At 46.8% G+C, this 17,903-nt stretch overlaps 1 protein-coding gene across 3 annotated transcripts in view; it reads right to left on the bottom strand.

Moving 5' to 3' along the window:
• The window catches only part of GSTK1 (glutathione S-transferase kappa 1), a 112,806-nt gene extending 95,120 nt beyond the window's left edge, over window positions 1–17,686 (bottom strand). Inside the window, exon 1 of one of the 3 annotated variants that reach the window (XM_069242949.1) lies at window positions 17,539–17,686. In XM_069242949.1, the coding sequence (XP_069099050.1) occupies window positions 17,539–17,622 (84 nt within the window). In that variant the 5' untranslated portion in view covers window positions 17,623–17,686. Of the gene's footprint in view, window positions 1–12,510; window positions 12,651–16,825; window positions 17,011–17,538 lie in introns of those variants that run through there. The other 2 variants (XM_069242950.1, XM_069242951.1) reach the window with 2 other exon arrangements.
• Window positions 17,687–17,903: the final 217 nt, after the last annotated feature.

Raw genomic sequence — 17,903 nt, forward strand, 5'->3', positions numbered from 1 at the left:
ATGATAACCAACCATTCAGAGGTCTGAATAGTTACAATTACACCTCCCTTCTTGGCTTACATGCAGCCAGCTTAACCTCCTCCTTCAAAAACAATGCTATGCAGTTAGATCTTAACTGATTTCAAATCTATTCTGAACACACTCCGAAATGCATGTTCCAAATGTGGGCACATATTCTCCAACTCCACGCATTTCTTGTTGGAACCCTTCACCTGTAGATTTGTATTTTGGCCCAAAAATACATGCAGATGCTTCTGAATCGGCCAAGAAGTGATGCGGTCTCAACTGACAAACAAATTCCTGCACTGCAAATATTCCACAAAAATCACACCACTGCCTGAAATACACCAGCATTTTGATGGATTCACCACCATAGCTGCCCGGCCTAATGTCCATCTTACTCAAACTAAATCTTCAGTTGAACTTGCCATTGTACACTTTTCCTTGGATGATCGTAATGCCAGAACAGAAGTCAAACATCATCCTTATTTTGTGTCATTCGACCGCTACCATGTCCAAAGCATTTCCCTTATCCTATGCTACAAGCTGAAGAAACATGCCTTCACAAATTTCTTTCACACTGTTATTTTGCACTCTGCTATCATCACCCCTGCAACACTTCATGCAGCTATCACTTCATTCACACCTATTACAAACTGCCTTAATTGCTGGGCACAACGTGTTGCCCATATGCTCTATTGTCCCATATATGTAACACTTTCTTTCAAACTTGATGTATTTTCCTAACCTTCCTTGGTTGCCTCACAGACTCAGTTAGTTTCACCAAGTGAAGTTACATTTTCACATTTGGCACAATCTAACTTAAAAGGTATCCACACACTCATTCGGTCCATTCTATTAGACACAATGATCACTTCACTCGAGGGTGACTCATCCTTGATCCATAGCTGGTCTCATATTTTGCTACAGTTGCAGTTCAAAATAAACTAATACCTTTTACAGTGTGCCAAATGTACATGTCCCTGCAAGCTTCCTCAGGAGCAGACTGTTTCACCAACTCCCTAGATCCTTTCCCCAAAACAGTAACCTTCCATAATTTTTGCTAATGTACACGATAACCCAAGTCCAACAATTTCTAGCACACCTCATTTGTTTAGTTCTCTTGCCCCTTCTTGATCCAACTGATTGCCAAGCACCTCTTGCAGCTTTGCTCCTATACAATGCAGTAGTAAGTTTACACTTACATTCCCCAGACCCCAAATTAGTTCCACACACACCCTGGCATGATGTAGGAAAACATTCTTTCACCTCTCCATCGAATAAGTAACTCACTTGGGTGACAAAAAAAAAAAAAAAAAGAAGAATAAATAGGGGCTGGGTTACATTTTGCATCCTGGCTCAGCAATAAGAACCATAAGGGAAGAGAATACAACACTGATAATTTAAAATTATACCAGCAAAGATAAATATCCTTTCCTTACTAATGTCAGAGTGACTAGGCAGAATACGAAAAAAGAGAGCCCATGCAGAAAAAGTGAAAAATAAGTCTTTGCTCTATGTCTAACTGGGTTTTCGATCAGTGAAAGTGGTCATCCGCACCATGATTTTCAATGACATATGCGCTGCCATTCAAAACTCAGTGTGAATTACAATATCATGTTGTTCCCAAAAAAACACTGTCTCAAAAGGTGTGCTCATCACCCATAATCACTCAAAAATGTCTCGAGGTGTGCCCATCACCATGACCCAATATACAAACTTGACGGTGTAGCCAGCAGCTGACAGTCAAGCTGTACAATCCTATTATTGTTAGGATGTTCCTGTCACCGTGAGTGCTCAGGTGCAGAACTGCTGTAAAGTGGAAGCAGGTGTGTGTCACAGAGAAACTGCAGGTAGTATGTCTCTAATAGACTGCACTAGAATGATAACATTAGCCTAGCACTGACTTCAAGGAAATACTAAGCCATTTTCTACTCTTCTGCCCCAGACAAGGTCCGCTTCTCGGTGTTGCTGTCACCATGGAATTGAAGGTGTTGAGCATTTCACAGCATCACAGAGAGATCTCTCCTTGATTCCAGATGGTGCTTGATATTCCGGTGTTTCTTGAAATGCAAGGTTCTCCTTTGTGTTATACAGTGGCCCCTCACTTCCAAGCAGCATCAGATGACGCGCATCTTCCTTCACGTAACTATAAGAGAACCATGCCTGCTAGTCCTTGACGAGCAATGTCCACGGTGGGCACTGGTTTGCTCAAGACTCCAGCATCACCACTCCATCTATGTTCATGAGAAAACCCCATCCTATGGCTTCTGAAAGCTGGAGCTGCAACCTTCCTAAGTACTGGGACCGGATAAGCGCTCTGTACTCTCATTGTCATTGCAATGACAACCCAAATTTGAGGTGAACAGCCAAGTAGTTGTATTGCTTTCACACCACAGCCAGGACCAAGTGCCAAATTACACATTAGCCACTAGAACTTCACTAACATTCTACATGAACCCCAGAGTGAAACACAAGCAAACACTGGAACTACAGGCCATGCCAAATTCCAACCCCTGTATGTAATTTTAAAGAAATGTTATATATGAAAAAAAAAAACGAAAAAAAAAAAAAAAAAAAACACATAACCTAACTAAAATCCAACCCCTTCCATTATCGGGGGTCAGTATCAGTGCTCTGATATTTCTATAGCATTCTGTACTTAGAACAAGTAGATATTTTATCAAATTCCACACGCCTTCACTGAAAGTAGTCTTCGGTCAACAATGGCAGCATGGTTATTGCACCTTTCCGTGCATTCCGGACTGGGGAAACACACTGAAGTACCATGCAGATTACATTTCTGTCCCCACAGTGGGTGCTTGGATGGGATCGGGGTTAGGGAGATTAACGATGTAACACACAGGCAGTTGCAGATGGGAGGGAGTGCTGGAATAGCATTGGGAATCAGTGGACTTGACTGCTGGTCTCTCCTTACTGAAGGAAACGTGGGCACGATCTAAGGGATGATCTTCCACTGAAACAAAACCAAGAATAACTTGGTTTAAAATTTCTGACAGAGAAGCAGCAACATTTGTGAATTGAGCACAATACTGAAATTCCTCCGAAGATAAAATCCGCTCTTTTTAAGACTATGCAGCAGAGAAGGACTCCTGAGGCGCTTAAGCTGAAAGGGCTAAACATAGATTTCTGAATGGGACAACAAGAGCCTGTTCTCTCGAAGGGGATTACCATGTATAGTCATAAGCACTGAATAGTTCCGCGCGCCTGCGGGGACCCCGGAGCACTGTTGTGTAATATATTCTTAAGTGCAATCATCAGCTCCTTGACAAAAAAGGTCTGTGAAAAACACTTAAGAATAACAATGTGCAGCCTATGTGAACAGCTACACAGGCCAAATTGTTAGAAGAGAAAAACAGTTGTAGTGTAAATTCACGTTTAAACCTCAATTTATTCTATAAATACATTCTCATATTTTATTTACACCTCTCATGAGAATAAAACAGTGTAGGGCAGTGTAGCCCATAGGCTGCCATTATACAGAATGAAAATAGAGCTGTGCCTTTAAGAAAGTAAAGTCTTCCTGTTTCCCATCATGCACAGCAAAAGGCAGTTGCCTCAGTTCTTTTTTCCGGCTCCTTTCTGACAGGACCCTGAAGCATTGAGCTCTACCTCACAAAATCCTTTTGTGACAGAAATTCATTTAAAATCTTTTGAATTTCAATTTCACTCGACGTTTTTAACATTGAGTGATCATTTTCTACTTTTTTCTGTTAGATTCTGACAGAATTTTGAGGTTTTTCTACTTCAGAAATGCCTTCACTGTTTGACAAATGCCCTTCTTGTGGCAGAAAAAAGGCCAAAACAGATCCACATCGGGTCTGCATAATTTGCCTTCCATCCAGCCACAAACCGGAGTCGTGTGACATCTGCAAAACCTTCTCCAGAAGGACCCTTCGTGACAGGGAGAAGATCCGACTCCAGGCGAAAGAGGACAGGAGGAAAAGTGGTCATTCTACCACAGAGCGAGGAGAAGGTCAGTCTTCTACCAGGGCTCACACTGTTTCCTCTATAACTCCGACCAGACCGGCTCAAAAACGGCACAGGTCTCCGACGACGACGAGGCAAGGAACGGCGCCAACATGCTCGCCGTCGAGGAGTGGTTCGCCGGCGAGAAAGAGACATCGCTCGCCGTCGACGACGATTTCGCCGTCGAGATCTGGGTCGCCGTTGACACGGCGAGGACGTTCCACGTCGAGGAGATCTGAATCCGGCTCACCGTCGACACGGCGAGAGCGATCAACGTCGAGGGGTGCTCGACGTCGTAGGCGTTCACCGTCATCACGGCGACGTCGAGGGTCGTCGAGAGATTCTCAACGGCGAGAAGAATCGACGGCGAAGGGCACTCGCCGTCACCGTACTTCGACGTCGAGGAGTGTGTCGATGTCGAGACAATCAAAAAGACCTAGAAGGGTTTATACAACCTCAGAATCCTCGGCTTCACTCACCCTCCTTACAGCGTCTCCACAACTCTCTCCTCGACAATCACCATTGCCACAGACGCCGGTAACACCTACGGCGCCTCTTCCGGCTCCTCCTTCAGAGTCTGTTTTGAGGACTCCAACGTGGTCTGTAAGACGTTCGGGACATTCCTCTAGACGCTCTTCTTCCTCTCGGCACCGTCATGAATCACAGAGATCTCAGCATTCACATCACAGGCGTTCTTCTTCGTCTATACGGGACTACTCTCCAACCCTATCGGACTCACCGTCCCTGAGAGTGTCCCCCATAGATGATGTGAATACGTTCCAGGAGGTCTTAGTACGAGGGGCGACCAAGCTGAACATCCCGCTGGCGGTACCTGCCCCATCGACGTCAGTGATCTTCGAGACCTTGCATCACAGGACATCTTCCAGACCTTTGCTTCCACTGGTTCCAGGTCTCCTTGAACCAGCAATGGATATTTTCCTTGCACCGGCCGCAACAAAGTCTGCTCCTTCCAGACTTATTAAAAAATACCGTCCACCAGAACAAGATCCTCTATTCTTGAGGTCGGACCAAGTACCTGATTCGGTGGTCATAGTAGCGGCAAAGAAACTGCATTCAACCTCACCGTCTTCTTCTTCGCCTCCAGATAAAGAGAGCAGAAAGATAGATGCTGCAGGATGAAAAGTATGTTCTACTGCAGCCGTCACGATGAAGGCAGCCAGCGCTACTGCGTTATTAGGGCGATACGACCGTGCCCTCTGGGACTCTTTAATGCAGTTTGCGGAACATCTTCCTAAGGATAAAAGGGAAGATTTCCTGGAGGTCGTGGGTGAGGGAGCCATGGTTTCTAACCAAATTATAAGTACTGCAGCTGACTCTTCGGTGCTATCCGCACACAATTATGCACACGGGATAGCGCTCAGAAGGCATGCATGGTTGAGACTTACATCACTCAAACCTGAAGCGCAGCAGAGAATACAAAACTTGCCTTTCTTGGGCTCCACCTTGTTCGGTTCTCATGCCGATGACGAGATGGCTAGAATGAAGGCTGAACTAGATACCCTGAAAGCGGTAGACATGGAAAGACCGAAAGAACAAAGAAAGGTTTTCCGGCCATATCAATGACTACTTTTCACCCACCGGTATCAGTCACCACACTGGATGTCTTCGCGCCCCCAGCAGCAGCAACAGCAGCATCAAAGGGGTTTCTCCACTCAGCGAAGGTCGACAAGGGGTCGTTCAACACCTCAAACTCAGGCAACTCGACAGGCTCCCACGTGTAAGCCCTGAATCTTTGCTTCCCCCTCCTCTGTTATCCACTCCGGTAGGGGGAAGTATCTCAAATCATCTGGACGAGTGGCTACGCATCACAACAGACGCCTGGGTATTGAATATTGTGAGACATGGTTACGCTCTCAGATTCACCAGTTCTCCACCATCTGTTCCACCCAAAACAGCCAACCACCATCTCGAAGCTCTACAGTTAGAGGTCAATATCCTATTGCAAAAAAGAGCCATAGAACCCGTTCCCATCAGCCAACAAGGGAAGGGGATTTATTCGAGATATTTCCTTGTACCGAAAAAAGACAAACAAGAGTTTCGTCCCATCTTAGATCAGAGGACAGCAAACAAATGGATTCGCAAAGAAAAATTCAGGATGTTAGCCTTACACCAAATTTACCCACATCTACGTCAGGGCGACTGGCTCTGTGAGATAGATCTTTGCGACGCTTACTTTCATATCCCAGTAACCAAGAAACATCGAAAATTCCTAAGGTTCACCGTCGGAAAACGCCATTACCAATTTGCAGTTCTACCTTTCGGCCTAAAATCAGCGCCGAGAACTTTTTCCAAATGCATGGCGGTAGTAGCCGCCCACTTGAGGAAACAGCGAATATTCGTCTACCCCTATCTAGACGATTGGCTCATAAAGGCCTCCAGTTGTCTCGAGGCACAACAACATTTCGAATGGACTCTACAATTGCTGCAAAAACTTGGTCTTCAAGTCAATCTCCTGAAATCTACAGCAACACCTGTTCAGAGGTTGCATTACTTAGGGGCCATTGTAGATACCAGGCTAGGAAAGGTGTTTCCTTCGGAGGAACGACGGTTATCGATTCTCCAAAAGTGCAAACAACTGCAGGAAAGACCTCAAGCCACTGCAAGAATAATAGCTTCTCTACTGGGCTCGATGGCGTCTTGTATCCATCTGGTTCCCAATGCTCGCCTCCATATGAAACCATTGCAGGAAAATCTGGAGGATCAGTGGTGTCAACTGAGGGACGATTGGGAGAACAAAGTCCTTCTTTCTCCTCACACCCTACAATCCCTCAAGTGGTGGTGTTTACCCAGCAATCTCTTGGTGGGGATTCCGTTCCAACAACGGCCTCCATCTCAAACCATCGTAACAGATGCGTCACTGCTCGGATGGGGGGCGCACATGGAACATCTTCGAGTCCAAGGCGAGTGGTCACAGAGAGAGAGTCTCTATCACATCAACCTGCTGGAACTTCGCGCAGTCCACCTTGCGCTCAAAGCCTTCCTTCCCTCTCTGAGAACGGAAACTCTCCTTCTCCAGACAGACAACGTGGCCACTATGTACTACGTGAACAAACAAGGAGGCACCAGGTCCAGAATTTTATCCAGAGAGGCTCAGACAATCTGGCATTGGCTTCTAGCCAGGAACCTGTCGCTAGTGGCAACTCACCTGCCCGGCATCCAGAATGTTCAAGCGGATGCCATCAGTCGGGTAATGGACGAGAACCACGAATGGGTACTACACGACGACGTCGTTCATTCCATTTTCGCACTCTGGGGTACCCCCTCTACAGACCTATTCGCAACCCCAGAAAACAAAAAATGACAAAACTTCGCCTCCAGATATTACCATCCAGGGACACTGGGGAATGCCCTGTGGATAAGCTGGTCAGGAGCATTTCTTTACGCCTTTCCACCGCTTCCCCCGATTCCGGCGGTCCTCCAGAAGCTGTCCAATGCTCAGACCAAAATGATCCTAATTGCTCCGGAGTGGCCACGCCAGTGGTGGTTCCCAGACCTTCTTCACCAGACACTCAAACCACACATCAGGCTACCATATCGTCCGGACCTTCTCACGAAGTTCAGAGGGCAGATATCTCATCCCAACCCCTCATCGTTGAGTTTGGCAGCATGGCTCCTGAGCTAGTGCAATATGGACACTTGAACCTACCTCAGGACTGTATGGAAATTCTGAAGGAAGCAAAGCGCCCTTCCACACGATCAGCCTATGCAAGCAAGTGGAAGAGATTCTGCATTTGGTGTTTACACAACAACATTGACCCGGTTTCCTGTGGAGAACAATCTATCCTGCCATACTTGTTAAGTTTGGCAAAATCGGGCTTACAACCGTCGTCAATAAAAGTTCACTTGGCGGCGATAACGGCATACAGAAAGAGTCCTTCACAAACTTCCTTTTTTCGGATTCCGATTATTAAGGATTTCCTAGAAGGTTTAAAGAAGGTTTTTCCTCCCATTAGAAAGCCTTCTCCTCCATGGGAACTGAACGTTGTCTTATCACGTCTGATGCTGCTGCCATTCGAGCCGATACATAAGGCATCGCTGCAGCATCTCACATGGAAAGCTGCTTTTCTGGTGGCAATCACTTCAGCGCGTAGGATCAGCGAAATCCAGGCCCTTTGTGCTCAGGAACCCTACACGGTTTTTCATTCTGCGAAAGTGGTAATGAGAACTCATCCAAAATTTTTACCTAAGGTAGTATCCGACTTCCATGTGAACCAAACAATTTCATTACCGACTTTCTTTCAGAATCCAGCTACTCCTGCTGAGAGAACTCTGCACTCTCTGGATGTAAAGAGAGTCTTGAAATTTTACTTGGACAGGACAAAAAGCTTACGAAAATCACAACAGCTTTTTATTAACTATGGCCCAATCAGAACAGGTTTGGGCACATCTAAACAATCTTTATCCAGGTGGATTGTTTCATGTATAATGTTATGTTATCAGTTAGCAAACAAATCCCTTGGTGGTAGGCCAAAAGCCCACTCTACCAGAGGGAAAGCAGCTACTGTAGCCTTGATGAGAAATGTCCCTTTGGCAGAAATATGCAAGGCTGCCACTTGGAGGTCGGTCCATACCTTTACTAAGCATTACTGCCTTGATACAGACGCTAGGGCAGATGCGCAAGTTGGACAGGCCTTGCTCAAGAATTTGTTTGCATGATTCATGTTTTCTCAGTATTCTTATGTCTACTCCACCGCGGTTATGGGGATGGGCTTGCTACTCTATTCAGTGCTTATGACTATACATGGAAATCCCCTACGAGAGAAAGAATGGTTTCTTACCTGTAACTCCAGTTCTCTCGTAGGGGTATTTCCATGATAGTCATAAGCAACCCTCCCTCCTCCCCGGTGGAGTTGACATAGAACATGAATATTATTGAGGTTGGTACTCCAACAAATGTTTTGTTTCTTCATGTCAGGTTACTAGCCTCCAAAAAAAAACTGAGGCAACTGCCTTTTGCTGTGCATGATGGGAAACAGGAAGACTTTACTTTCTTAAAGGCACAGCTCTATTTTCATTCTGTATAATGGCAGCCTATGGGCTACACTGCCCTACATGGTTTTATTCTCATGAGAGGTGTAAATAAAATATGAGAATACATTTATTTATGTATTTATAGAATAAATTGAGGTTTAAACGTGAATTTACACTACAACTGTTTTTCTCTTCTAACAATTTGGCCTGTGTAGCTGTTCACATAGGCTGCACATTGTTATTCTTAAGTGTTTTTCACAGACCTTTTTGGTCAAGGAGCTGATGATTGCACTTAAGAATATATTACACAACAGTGCTCCGGGGTCCCCGCAGGCGCGCGGAACTATTCAGTGCTTATGACTATCATGGAAATACCCCTACGAGAGAACTGGAGTTACAGGTAAGAAACCATTCCTTCCTCACTAGCCTAAAAGCAGTACCAGGGATGTGGAATTCCTATCGCCCGACGCGCGGGACATCTTGTTTGGGGTCAAGGGCAACAAGTTTTTATGTTTACTTTGTCCTTGGGACAAGTAGGCCCAACCCCCTGCAGCACAAACCCTTTGGCTGCCTGTTTACAGAGAGTTGAACTCTCTGCAGTTGAGGTAATGTGTTTCCAAAAGATAATGCTGTTCGAACTTGTATTTATGGTTCATTATTTGAAAGCCTTCATTATTAGGGTGCGTGCTGTAAATAAATGTTTTAAGGTCACACTTCACTACTGACGTTGGTTCCAGTACAAAAAAAAAAAAAAACGTGTTCACCCATGTTTGAAAAGTTTAGGCTAAGAGCCTAAGTATAATGCTCCCAGAATGCTCTCTGATTATATGCAAATGAAGTGTCATTTAGTAAAATGTGTTGATGCATGCTAGTATTTCCCAAAAATATTTCTAATGGAAAATCAGTGTAACCATTTTCAACACGATTATGGGAAGCATGAAAATAAACAAACACTGACAAAGCCAACTGATCTGACATATTTTTATAAGTCTTTTAGTTTCATCAATGCATGTCTTGTTTTGACATGGCTTTTGTAACACTTTATTGTTGTGGGAGCTACCAGGCCCTCAACATTGTAACAAACATTGGCAAAAACCCCCCAAAAAGATTTTGAACTCTTAAAGCACACGTTGCCACCAGCGGCATAACAAAGGCCCCGCAGCCGCCCTCCAGGGGGCCCCGTCAGCACAGCACCTGCCCTGAGTGAGTCTGGAGAGGGGGCTCCTCCATGTTCTTTGCAAAGGGGCACCCTCCACTTTTGTTACGTCACTTATTGCCACTGTAGTACCTGACACTGAACAAAACTACTTTGTGTGGCAATATGCTCCTTGTGGAAGAGCAGAATGCGATCACTCACAGTAAAGTCAGCCGAAAGAGAGAGAAATAGAAGTTTATTAAAAACAAAATGTCTTTGTTAACACCAGACCTAATTAGGGACCAAGACCCACATGTAGGTAGCTTTTTGCATGTCGCAAACAGCGACTTTCGCTGTTTGCGACGTGCAAAAAGCACATTGCGAAGCACAAACCCAGTTTTGCGATTCAGTAACCTGGTTACCGAATCACAAAACGGGTTTGCGACTCGCATTTAGTAAGGGGTGTTCCCTTCCTAATTGCAACTCGCAGTGCAATGTAGGATTGTTTTGTGACCGCGAAAGCGGGCGCAAACCAATCGCAGTTTGCACCCATTTCAAATGGGTGCTAACACTTTCGCAAAAGGGAAGGGATCCCCATGGGACCCCTTTCCCATTGTGAATGTCACTGTAAACATTTTTTCAGAGCAAGCAGTGGTCCTGCGGACCACTGCCTGCTCTGAAAAAATGAAACGAAAACGTTTCATTTTTCGTTTTTGTTATGCATCTCGTTTTCCTTTAAGGAAAACGGGCTGCATTACAAAAAAAAAAAAAAAAAACTGCTTTATTGAAAAGCAGTCACAGACATGGTGGTCTGCTGTCTCCAGCAGGCCACCATTCGTGAGGGGGTCGCAAATTGCGACCCACCTCATGAGTATTCATGATGTGGGCATTTGCGAAGCCCTTGCGAATCACAGATGGTGTCAAGGACACCATCCTACATTCGGATTTGCGACTCGCAATTTGCAGGTCACAAATCTGAACCTACCTACTTGTGGCCCCAAATTCTTAAAGAAAGTCACAAAAGTGCACCCATGGTATATGTCGTACCCCTATAAAATATTTGTGAACTGTATTTTAGCGTGGGTAAATACGATGTGTAGATTTGCTCATGTGAAAATCTATTGAGCATTTGCAAGTTCATTTTCCCTCCAGCCACTTTCTTCCCAACCCTGGAAGAAGTTCTAATTCTGCCATTGTCAGGAGTAAATGTCCAATCTTTCTTATTATGGGAAAATATTAGAGAGAAGCTGGTAAAAATCTTTAAAACATGCAGGTTAGTAGGTTTGCAGACTCAAAGGCATTCCAGCCCTGGAACTATTGCTTACTGCTTCCTCCAGCCCCAGTATGCAGATCTGCAGAAAGGTGGCAAAATAAGGAAATTGCTACAGTAGGGATTGAAACTCCAAGTATTCAAGCCCTACTATGGTAGTAGCCCAGGCATAATCAGAGAGGCTATTAATTGCTGCCATAATTTGTCGCCACACTACATGGCACCAAAGGGACAAGTAGATCTTTTTACAGGACAAGTAGATTTGAGAAGCAACCTGTCCCCTGGACAAGTAGATATTTTAATAAATTCCACACCCCTGAGTACTCTAAATAGGCCAGTACTTGCCGGTTCGGAGTACTAGCACTTTTTCATTTTTTCCTCCTTGAGTACCTGATCTTCCTCACGTACAAGGAGAGTGCCGGTATTCATAGGAGCCCAGCAATAGTGCAGGTGCTGCTGTGCAAACAAGTCGCAGACCAGACCCAAAAAAAGTTACTGTCCTCTTTCCTCAAGGTAAGCAGAACCACAGTCCTGAGTGTGAGACTGCAGTGGGGCACTAACTTCAGAGCTGGCACTGAATCAGCGAGCAGATTCATTGTTCTCACAAGTGCCATGCAGACTAAATGGTGTGCCCTCACAGACTTGTCCTGCCGCGCCGCCCTACCATTACCTGCCACTGCCCACTGGCTGATTATGTTCGGCTGGGGTAGACCGAAGGACGTGGCAGGCTGGTATATGCACTATCTGGGTCTCCGCCCCTACCTCTCTGTGCTCTGTCGCAGCCTGTACTCTTGCTGCCCAGGCCTGCATGTAGGGTGTGTGTCTGGCATATTTGCACCTTATCACCACACTGTCCCTCATATAGCTTCAGGGCCTCATACCCTAAGGGGGCACAGAACAAAAGCCATTAGTTGAGCAGGACACAAGACCTGTGTGTAGCCAAGTCACTGGTGCAGCAGGTGTAGTTGCCATGGGACCCACAGGCTGACTTTGCTCTAAAACTCAAGCCACTAACAGATTTGGCATTTAAATTGTGCACAAACACCATGAATACATAATTTTAAAAAAGTGTATTTTTGAACATATGAAAGTGTTTTACTTTAGTAAATTATATTTGTATTACCTCCTTTAGTGGCATTCAGTAGACTATTCATGTCTCCCATCACGCTCATCCATATATTTAACAAAGGCATCAATAGGCCCACGTAACCCATTTGCGGTTTGAGAAAGCAAAACCGCGACATCCGCATAAAGTAAAACCGGGACCTGCTTAGCTTTCACTTTTGGAAGATCCTTCCCCAGTGAAATCAAAAAAAGGGTACAGCCTGTTAATATATAAAAGAAACAGAATAGGAGTTAAGACACATCCCTGGCGAACACCCCTAAAAAGGTTAAAAGATTCAGTACACTTACCCTCCATACCATACCTAACCGATGCACCCTCCCCTCCCCCCCCTTGCAATGTCTGTAAATATTCAACTATGGGGTGAGGCAGGACCGATTTAGATTTTTAAAAACCCATAGTTTAAAACAATTTAGCCAATTAAAGGAACTGCTAAGATCCATCAAAGCAAGATATAAAGATCCCTTTTAGGCAAACACATTTCCCTGTCAAAAGATGTAGGTTCAGACTCTGTTCTTGAGTCCCAAGCCCTTCATGAAACCCATACTGCACAAAACTAAGAATATCATTATCTTGGGCCCAACCCTCAATTCTATGTACAATCTTGACCACTGAATCCAGTTTAAAAAAAAAAAATGGTCTGGAACACTGGGGATCCTTCCTTTAACCTTTCTTAAAGGCAAATATTATACAAGCAGTTTGCCATTAGGCAGGTATTTTCTGGGAGACGGAGGCATTAAGAACATTAGTAATGATGGGTGCCCACAGGGGAATATTATCTTTGTAGAGGTCTGTCTGTACCCTGTCAGGAACTGGTGACTTATTAGACGGACTAACTTCAATAGCGCTACAACTTCTTCAAGATGAAACCTAATATCCAAGGGTAAATGGAGAACAGTAACCATCCCAGCCTTCTCCAAATTATCCCTGTAGGAGTAAATCCACCGGAAGTGGTCTTGCCAACATCTGGGAGTAATATTGGGCCCCAACCCCTCTGTGGTTATATTACTGTAATTCCCTTTATTTACAATATTACACTTGAAGAATATAGATTATTTGATTCGACTGCTGTTGTGGAAGGACCATGGTGTATACTTAAGGGTGGAATAGCTCTTTGCAATTTTAAAAAATATTACTGTGTCGCACCATTAACATGCCTTGACTCGTTTTTTTTTTTGGCTTTGTAGGTTCTGCTGCCAGGGATCCCGACCTAGCCCTTCACCCTTGACTTTGTACTAGATTTATGTTATAAATCAGAATAAAGAACATAGTTGATTGTATCTCACTACCTTTTATAAGGCCTTGAGACTGTAAATATTCCTTTCTTACAGCTGGCGTGTTTACTGTCTTGCCCAATGTTACTGACATTACACTCTTTAAAATGGTTAATTTACCACATTTTTTCTCTAAAAACGTGCCCTTTCTTACAACCAAGAAAAGCTTTGTGAACGTTTGTGATCCACAAATGTCCTGCAGGCAGGTCGCTTCCCTCATCACCGCTGCTAATTCGATTTACCATCCTTTTGAGCTGGTATTTAGGGATTTCACTTTAAACTTTCCCTGGCTCTCCCTCGCCGTTGCGTCCCCACCCACCTCCACCTTGATTCTCCGGCCCGTCTCTTCCTTTTTTCCCACCTCTAAGCCCCGCTCCCCCTGCTCTCCCATTGGTCTAACCCCCCCCTCCTCCCAGCAGCCACACCCTCCCTTCTCCACTCTTATGCCGGCCGCAGCGCGGACGCGCCGAAGGCAATCCCGTCCGCGCCAAGACCGCACCCAGCGCCAGACCCCCTGGCCAACACGTCCCATACCACCAATCACCACTACACTGCCTACGACCTCCACGTCCTCAATCCAAGACGCTCCACCTGCTTCCAGTCCACCCCGACGCGCACCAAAGGACCCTTCACCTGCTAAGCCTGCAAATTCACCTGCAACCTAACCTCCAAGCCCCAACTCAAGGCCTCAGTCTGCCGCCTAAGATGCATCCTACTCAACACCCGCTCCGTCCACAAGCATACAATTGAACTCTGGGACCTATTGACCACATCCTCGCCCAACATCGCATTCCTCTCCGAAACCTGGATGAATTCGGCCTCGGAACCAGACATAGCCATAGTCATACCAGAAAACTACAAGATCACCAGAAGAGACCACAGCAACAAACCAGGAGGAGAAACAACCTACACAAGGGACGCCACGCTATCGCCGGCTGGATGGCTTCAAGCCACCTCATGCTAAACACAGACAAAACCGAGGTTCTCATCCTCGGCAACAACCTCTCCGCCTGGAACGACTCCTGGTGGCCTACATCCCTCGGAGCCACCCCCACCACCCAAGTACGGAACCTGGGCATCATCCTTGACTCAACAGGTCAACTCAGTCTCCTCTTCCTGCTACAACACCCTCCGCAAGATTTTCGATTGGATTCCTGTCGAAACCAGAAAAACAGTCACCCACGCCCTAGTCAGCAGCAGACTGGACTTCGGAAACGCGCTCTATGAAGGAACCACAGCCAAACTACAAAAGAAATTTCAACGCATCCAAAAAGCCTCCGCCCGACTCATCCTTGACGTCCCACGCCGCAACCACATCTCAGAGAACTACACTGGCTACCCATATCGAAGAGGATCACCTTCAAACTACTCACCCACGCACACAAAGCCCTCCACAACACAGGCCCTGCCTATCTCAACGACAGACTCACCTTCCACAACCCTGCCCGCCAGCTCCGCCAGTCTCGCCTCCATCCCCCGCATTCCCCGCTCCACCACCAGAGGAAGATCCTTCTCCTACCTCCAGGCAAAGACCTGAACTCCCTACCGCTCCAACTACGCCAGACCCAAGACCTACTGGCCTTCAGAAAACGCCTCAAGACAGGGCTTTTCGACCATTAGCCCCCACCCCCCACAGCGCCTTGAGACCCTAACGGGTGAGTAGCGCGCTTTATACATTTTTTGATTGATTGATATGTCAGACAATTTTTTGGGGGTGCCGGAGCCTTTCTTTTAATCCTACTTCGACCCTGGATAGGAGTACTCATATTTAGTTCATTTGATGGTGTAAAGAAAAGAATCACAAAACCGCACCACTCAACCCATCCAGTCCCCATGGAGGGTGAAGTCCTGAGCTGTACTGAGTGTCCCCACTGACGCAGGGTCGGACTGGCCTACATGGCAATCAGGCAAGGGGGCCTGGTCACGCAGATGTGTGGGGGCAGATTTCTAGCCGTGCTTTACAGCCGGGTTACCTTCTTCATTTCACTGACATGGTCACAAGCGTTGCCTGCAGCAAGCACAAAGGCATGCAGTTTCCCATACCTTGCAAAAATACCCATATATCTTTAAACGTTCTTTAAACGTTCAAAACTGACCTGGTTTCCAAACCTGGGCCACTTTATAAGTTATTTTGTTTGCTGATCGGGGGCACTTATTTTGGTACCGGGGACTAGTTTTTGCCCTAGCACCACCCTGCACTGAAGTCAATGCACATGTGACAAAGAGTAAAATTCAGAGTGGGAGACCAGTGCTTGAAAAGGGCAGGTACTGTCCGGTACCGAGTACCTGCACTTTTTTAATTTGGGAGTGAGAGTACCTGCACTACTCAGGTTTGTGGGGAGCCCGCGGCTTGATATGAAAGAGAAAATCCTTTCCCGCCAAAAGAAGTCCTCGCTGCCCCTAACAATGGAAAAAAAGGAAATAATTCCTCATTTTGTCACATAAGCACTGCCCACAGCAGGGGGTGTACGGAGGCCCACGCACACGAGTGCACGTGCTCCCCTTCACCTCGGACCCGTGGCAGAAAGAGGAGGGGCACCTTTATAGCCGCCCCCCACACACACCTCGGACTCGAGGCAGGAGTAGGGGGGGTACCTTTATAGCCGCCCCCATTCCCCCCAACGCACACTTCGGACCCAAGGCATGAGCTGGAGGGGGGGGGGCGCACTTTTATAGATCCCGCCCCCCCAGATCTTGGACCCGTGGCATAAGTAGGGGGGGCTACTTTATAGACCCCCCCCCCCCCCGGACCAATGGCTGGAGTAGGTGGGCATCTTTATAGACCAACACACCCCGGACCCGAGGCAGGTGTAGCGGGGCACCTTTATAGCCGCCCCGCCCCCCAACACACCCAACCACCCACACCTCTGACCTGAGACGGAGGGGGGGGGGGGCACCTTTATAGGGTCCCTCCCCCCCCCCCCCCCCCCCCCGAGCCTGGAGAAGGGGGGACACCTTTATGGAACTTCCTCTCACCCCTCCCCAGCCCCCCCACGACTTGAAGCAGGAGGGACAGCGCGTCCTAGGAGCAGCCCCCTCACCTCGAACCCCAGCCAGGAGTAGGGGGACACCACGTCGTAGAAGAGCTCCAGCACTCGCTTGCTGCTCCCGGACATGGCTGGAGGGGGGTACCTTGGGGCCCGGACTGCGTTATCTGCGCCCTGTTGTGGCTGCTCCGCGAACAGGAAACGCCGCCTTCAGAGTTCACTGTTGAGGGGGGTGGGGGGGGAGGAGAGCGACCTTCAGCGCCGCCCTTTGGGGATATCTGGCGCCCTCTGCTGCCACCCAGTGGTGGTACATGGACCTCCAAGAGCCAGGCGCAGGGCTCCACAAAAACTTTCTTCTCCGTCCGTATGGGACCTTTAATTCAGGCAACGCAAAACTCACAAGTGTTTTGCATTAATTACATGACAGGGAGGGCATACACGGCAACGTTTTAGAACAGCAAAGTGGGTAATTTTCAAGAAACAATCCGGAGACGTTTTTTTCTCCATTTGCTTCTACCTAAGCAGAGTCATTTTTAGGAGTGCAACAGCCAAAATAAATATTTACAGGCTTTACAGAACGGGAGTCTCCAGCCTGAATCGGCTCTGTTGTCATCTATGGGGGGGGGGGGGGGGGCATTTTTACGGCGTAAGGCAATTTAAAGAGCGCATTTTCCAGTTACTGTTACAGCCGGATTTGACAAACATACAGGAACCCATATCTTGAACGGGTTACCTGAGATATCCCTGGAGGGTCCGCCCTGACTTACCTCGAACGCCAGCCAGGAGTAAGGTGACACCACGTCATAAAATACTTCCACTAGGGTCCTGTTACTGCCCCCGGGACCCGCCATCGCCCCAGATTCAAGGTTTCTACCTGCCAACTCTACCCTTCCACCCTTAAACTGTTTCGAAACGCGGCAAGAGTCGACCTTTGGCACCTTTTCATACTCAGCCAAAGCCAACAGGTGAGTGTAGCGTCCTCCCCAGCCTGAGCGCATGCAAATTATCACGTGACGCCACTCACAGAGCTCTGTTACAGACTTCTTTATAGCTCAGCATAGGTTCACAGACTGCACTCTGATTATGCCATAACTGTTAATAAACACACCTTTACACCTCCCAGAAAGTTATG

The sequence above is a fragment of the Pleurodeles waltl genome, chromosome 7 (genome assembly GCF_031143425.1).
Source record: "Pleurodeles waltl isolate 20211129_DDA chromosome 7, aPleWal1.hap1.20221129, whole genome shotgun sequence".
Taxonomy (NCBI): Eukaryota; Metazoa; Chordata; class Amphibia; order Caudata; family Salamandridae; genus Pleurodeles; species Pleurodeles waltl.